This window comes from Tachysurus fulvidraco, chromosome 13, assembly GCF_022655615.1.
Source record: "Tachysurus fulvidraco isolate hzauxx_2018 chromosome 13, HZAU_PFXX_2.0, whole genome shotgun sequence".
NCBI classification, from domain to species: Eukaryota; Metazoa; Chordata; class Actinopteri; order Siluriformes; family Bagridae; genus Tachysurus; species Tachysurus fulvidraco.
In genome coordinates this window covers 10,005,843-10,012,339 of record NC_062530.1, presented here as the reverse complement: position 1 = coordinate 10,012,339, position 6,497 = coordinate 10,005,843, and the positions used below count along the sequence as shown (strand labels likewise).

The 6,497-nt window shown below is 35.1% G+C and overlaps 1 protein-coding gene across 9 annotated transcripts in view; it reads left to right on the top strand.

The window, feature by feature from the left end:
* Positions 1 to 6,497, top strand: part of LOC113656715 (SH3 and multiple ankyrin repeat domains protein 2-like) — a 116,474-nt gene that overhangs the window by 71,208 nt on the left and 38,769 nt on the right. For all 9 annotated transcript variants that reach the window (XM_047822297.1, XM_047822296.1, XM_047822292.1 and 6 more), the window contains 3 exons: positions 3,045 to 3,184; positions 4,251 to 4,364; positions 4,661 to 4,742. In XM_047822297.1, the coding sequence (XP_047678253.1) occupies positions 3,045 to 3,184; positions 4,251 to 4,364; positions 4,661 to 4,742 (336 nt within the window). The remainder of the gene's footprint in view (positions 1 to 3,044; positions 3,185 to 4,250; positions 4,365 to 4,660; positions 4,743 to 6,497) is intronic.

Here is a 6,497-nt window from a genome sequence, read left to right as displayed (position 1 = left end):
TATTTTAGATTAACTTATTTAAAATAATAAAAAAAAAAGATTTCATTTCAGTTATAGAGGTTAGGAGTATTGTGTGATTTAGGTGTGTATTAAATAGCTACATTATTTGTACAATATTACACGATGTCTGTCTGCACACTGATATCAAGGGCTTTATTTCCCAAAGCAACAAAGCCTCAGAAGTGATTAAGATGTGACATTCTGACCTCTTTGTAGATTAAAATCAGACATATGGTAGTACCGACACACACACACACACACACACACACACACACACACACACACACACACACACACACACACACAAAAAATGCTAATTCAGTATTACTAAAGAAAAAATTTAACGAAAGTTTATTTGTGATTTGATGTGTTCTCTAGTGTGACATCTAGAAAGGGTTATTATCTGTTAAAATCCCAGCTGTTTCTGAAATATTCAAACCAGTGTTTCTGGCACAGTTAAAGCCACTGAGGTCACTTTTTTCTCCAGTCTGATCACTGATGTTAATATTAACTGACCTTTGTGAGCCGCTGCTTTGTGATGTCCTGGTTAGATATTTGCATAAATCTTTATATTATTTGCAGGGTTAGTACTGAACTGTACCTGGGGTCATGAAACAGTGCGCTGAAGACGTGTTAGACGCACTTTTGTGGTGTCAAATGTGTATAGTGTGAAACAATGCAGTGTTAGAATCTTACAGCTAGATGCTTAGCAACAGACAGTTTGTCTCTCATATTACATTAAAACCAGGAGGTATTGCCACTTAATTAAAACAGCATCAGGCTGCAAAACACTGAACATCACAGAAGTGTGTATCGGAAAATATGTGACACATAAATTAGCCATCTATGAATGTCTGGTTGACTACAGGACAAACTTATAAAGGGCCAAAATGATTACAAAGCTGTGAAATATAACATTACCTGCTCAGTTTTTAAGAAACCCAGAGGTAAATCTGTCCATATGAATTTGTAATATTTTTGTAGAATTCTTTGATTCTTATGAACCTCCAGGCATGTTCTGTTCCTAAATAAAGCTGTGTTACTGAGACTATCCATAAGATGGAGCTCTCACATCAGTTCAGTGAAGAGAATAGCAGCGTATTTGTGCCCCATTGATAAATTACTTACAAGCTTGCTCTTATTTTCATGGGGTTAAGTTGTTCAATGTATAAAAATAAATAAATAAATAAATCAAATAAACAAACAGACAAACAAACAAACAAACAGATAGATAGATAGATAGATAGATAGATAGATAGATAGATAGATAGATAGATAGATAGATAGATAGATAGATAGATAGATAGATAGATAGATAGATAGATAGATAGATAGATAGATAGAAAAAACCTAACTAACATTTGTTGATGTGCTGCAATGGCAGAAATAATTTTAATGTCCTGTAGAAAGATAAAGAGATTGTGAGAGAGAGAGAGAGAGAGAGAGAGAGAGAGAGAGAGAGAGAGAGAGAGAGAGAGAGAGAGAGAGAGAGAGAGACAGAGACAGAGACAGAGACAGAGACAGAGAGAGAAATAGAGAGAGAGAGTGAGAGAGAGGGGGGGGGGATCCTCTCATGCTCTTACTTCTTCATGCTTCAAAAGACACACAGGAATAAAAACGCTCCTTGGCTGCTGATGACACACAAAATAGTTTTTCACAATGTAACTTCAACACACCAGCTCATGTACAAAGTGTAGTTATAGTGTATATTTCCTTACATAAGCTGAACATTTACTCACTTCAACAACACAGAGTTCAGAATTAGTGTGTCCTAAATCATAGGCCGTTGTAGAGAGTATCGCAAAGGTACCTAGATCATCTACTATTTCTGGTAGATTTCTGAAGATCGAATCTGTGTGCACTTTGCTACTTAAGTGAGGAAGCAGAAGATTTGCTCTGGTGCATTTAAGATTTAGATTTTAAAGAGATGTAAATGTAATGTGGCAAATTAAATGAAATCAAGGAAGTGGCAAATTTACATGTACTTTTACATTAATTGCATTTGACAGACACCCTTATCCAGAGCAACTTAAATTCGTATAGTAAAAATAGTAAAATCTAGTATAGATTATATAAGGAATAATGAATGTGGAAAAGCTTAAGTACACAGAGGAGTTTGATTACAGTGACAGTGTTCTCTTCTCGTACATGTGTTAGTATGTCCCAGTACTTGCTTACTCTTTTGCTACACTCAAATATACTGACAATTTTTTTTTCTCCACAAAAATAGTACATTATTTTATTGCATACTATACGTAGTCTCATTGGGATGCAACTATTATCTATTTTATTATGATTTTTGCATTATATCACATCATATACTATAGTTTGTCTACAATTCAGATTTTACAGAATATATTCAAGCTCTGCACACCGTTCACTAGTCTTAACAGTCTGAGACACTCTGTAGAACGATTGTGCAGAATTGTGAGAGGTGTTCACCAGGGTAGCTCACAAACTGGCAAACTGTGTGTGTGTGTGTGTGTGTGTGTGTGTGTGTGTGTGTGTGTGTGTGTGTGTGTGTGTGTGTGTGTGTGTGTGTGTGTGTGTGTGTGTGATATTGCTTACACAAATCTCTCAAGTACAACAGAATATTTTTTCTTTTTTGGTATTTTGGTATTTTCTTTCTACAAGGAGAAGCAAAGCACTTTATTCACACACTATTGACATGGATGAGCCATACAAACATGATAAATGCTCCATCAGTTCTATATATATCAAGTGTTGTCAGATTCATTGACTTTCCAACACTTTAGCTCTCCAGTTGAGTAAGGAAAAGTTCATCATTTCACAAAAATTATAGAGCACGACTCTATAATTACATGTTAGTTGCCAACTCATTAATATTAAAACATATGGACTTGGACACATGTTCATGTGTCCCACTTAAATGACACACCCAGTGGACTCCATTCTACAGTCAGACCTTCTAGTGCAATAGAAGAGTATTGCTACAGTATCTAAGCATGAGGAAAGCAGATTTTGGTAGTTATGATTCTGCCGATATTTCTGGTAATTCTCCTCTTCCTTCCTTTCTTTCTCAGAGCAAACACAAGTCTTGATGGTTCAGTGTCAAGAAGGAAGCTGTACAGTGCCGTCCCCGGTCGCCATTTTGTTGCAGTGCGACCCTATCAGCCTCAAGCAGATGGAGAAATCACACTGTATAAAAATGATAGGGTTAAAGGTCAGTACACACCCACAGAAACAATCATACAAACATATGAATGCAGGTCCCTTAAGGCACGTTTCATATCTAGAGACTAGAAAATGTTTTAATATACAGAATTCCACATACAGTATATCACTACGGGGAAAATAGAGCAATAAATTCTATTGCTGAAATTGTGCTAATGATTTTATTCTTTACTATCGAAAAAATATGCACAAAATAAAAAAATATGACATGACAATATTTACACAGTTTCAACTGAAATTTTTTATATTTATGATTTTTTTTTTTGGTGTAGAGAATGGCAATTAAGTCTAGTTAAGTTACTTCTGCTTTGCTTAACTCCATTTAGTTTCAATTCGGTTGAAATAATAATTATCTCTTTGTTATGACCAAAGTTGTTGTATTTTAATGTTGTTATTTGGCAGGTGTAAGATTTTATATGTTGCACAATGAGCTAACTGTTATTTATGTGTTAGGTCAAAAATGGGATGTGCAACAAACACAAATAGAAAAAAGTAATCAACGCTGCGTTCATGCTCACTAGCGTACAGTCATTTTCAGTGCTGGAGGAGCAGCAGACAGGACACAGTGACAGGGTTGCAACTAGGCTAGTTTTTATATATATATATTATATATATATATATATATAAAGCAAGCGCTAAAAGTTTCATAGCAAATAATCAGAATGAAATCAAACACATTTCCACAAACAAAGGCTAAGTGTCAGCAGCACCTATGATGTGCTGAACCATTTCGATTGTAAATTGCATTGTATTGCATGTACTGGGAGAGAGAAATTGGGACATTATGAGTAGTGGCCAATGTCTCATGTACATCAAAAATCCATGGCTAGGAAGAAAAATGAACATTTTGGGATTAATTGGGGTCTTTTGTGTGTATTTTATGCTGTTTTTCTGAAACCTGGCAACCCTGATTTAATGGTGTGAGCTTTCAAACATAGCTGAAACACAAAATGAAGTGAATGTCTGAATAGTGGCTTTGTCTCAGTGTTAGATAACAGATCACTAACAATAACAAGTATCACAGCAGAATGGTGATTGATATTTGGCTGTCTCAGTCCTCAGTATTGGTGAAGGTGGTTATTGGGAAGGCAGCGCTCGTGGCCGTGTTGGCTGGTTTCCAGCTAACTGTGTAGAAGAAATTCCTGTCAAAACCAATGTGGCCAGACCCCGTAAGTCTACACACTTCTTTGGTGGTGTGTTTAAATGTGAAACATTAATAATCTTCAACAAACAACGTACAAAATTCAATTGACTAGGAAGAAAAATAAATGGAAAATATTCAAATTATTGTGGTGAATGAAAATCTGTATCAATTATCTACATTATGCCAAACCACATGTTCAGTAACAGTTACAATTACAGAAAAACAGTAATGTTTAGGTTTCATTCTAGGTTTTTGCTTCCAGTAGTGTTTTGATGATAAAGTGTCTCTTTAAGTGTTTTTATTGCTTTTGTTTTTCCTCAGAGAGCCGAATAGATCGGACAGATAAAAAGAAGCTTTTCAGGCATTACACCGTGGGCTCATATGACAGCTTTGATGCCTCCAGGTACAGCTATCACTCAAACCTATATTAATTCATAACAGTATACTGTATATCTTTTAAAAAGATGCCATGGTACTGCATTTTCACATAGTTTTATAATAATGAGTACCAAAAGTACCAGAGAAAATTTGATATTCAAATAGACACCACATTAAAAATGATAATTTGCCAAATAGAAATAAAAGCAAAGAAAAAGCCTTTCCCTCCTTATCTCAGCTTGTTAGGAAGCTTAGGGTTAGAGCACAGGGTCAGCGTGATACAGCACCCTGAAGCAGGGAGGGTTAATGACTGTATTCAAGGGTAACTTATTCTCTAACAGTGCTGGAGCTTGAACCCTGAGCTTAAACCAGTAACCCAAAGCTGTAACTGTTAAGCCACAACTGCCACTCATGTGTCAAGACAAACTGACTAACTAACTAACTTACTAACTACCTAATCTATAAAACTGGTCTTAGAAGGTTTTGTCACAGATGAAACTTTTATAGTGTTTCCTTAATTGTAGAGCGGAATTAATAGGCCATAAATAATGTATGGATTATGGAAGTATGAATTGCCGTTAGTAATTTCCATGTAGTCAGTCACATAAAAAAATATGCATAAGACACTAATCCACACACACACACAAACACACACAAACACACACAAACACACAGACTGTGTTCTCGAGACTGCAAAATTGACAGTGACATCAGACGTGTAAAAACACTGAAAAGCCCAGCTTGTTGTTTCTGATGCAGACATTAATAATATTTATTTCTCTGCAGCACTGACCCAAATGTGCTGCAGCAGTGAGATTGGTTTTTAATGAGACCATTCAGCCTGTTTTTTGTTTTTTTTTCCTCAAACTCAAGCTGAATTCTCCCTGGGGGGCTGAAACACAACACTGCGTTAAATATTCATCTGGGGATTTTTTTCTTTTCTTTCCTTTTTTTTTTTTTACACTGACAGAAGGTGCTGTGAAATTTTGCATGAACTGCAAACTGTCTGCAGCCTGAACACCAGACTAGATGGAGAGAGCTGATGAATAAAGAGATATAAAAGAGAAATTGAGAGTATATGGAGATATAAAAATTTGGAAAGTTCTTTTGACTGCTCTGGACCATTAACATTGTAATAGTTGTAGCTAGAATCTGTAGTAATGTATCATGTATTTCCTCACTTCCTCAGATCTTAGCCTAGCTCTACACAACTTAATTCCCTGTTACCTTTAAAAATTACTTAATTGGTGACCAAAACCTAAACAAGTGATTGTAGAACAAGATGGTCAATGATATCATTGGATATTAGCTAAAAATAACTGAGCGAATGGAAAATAAGTGTCCATATCTGAAGTTTCAATCAAACACAGACATGCTCATGAGTTCATAGATAAGTTAGTTGAGCACGCGGGTTGCCAGATATTAGCATGATTTCCAGGCTTTAAAATCCCCCCAGAATTTTTTTTAAACTATGTTTATAAAGGTTTATATCTACATAATTTTATAACGGGATCCATTTCATCTATATGAAACTGAATTATATGAGTTCCATGAATTATTAATCTTTAATGTACATTACAGATTATATATTTTATTTTATTTATGTCCTATAAAATCTTTATTCCTATAGGAATCTTATAAAAATTGTTCCAATATATGGCAGAATTTCTCATTTCTAATTAGAATCTTGCACGAGTTTCATATTGGAATCTTTTATGATTATTGGTTAAGGGATTCTTACATTTTGTGTCTACATATACAAAGAAGGAACATGTCCAGT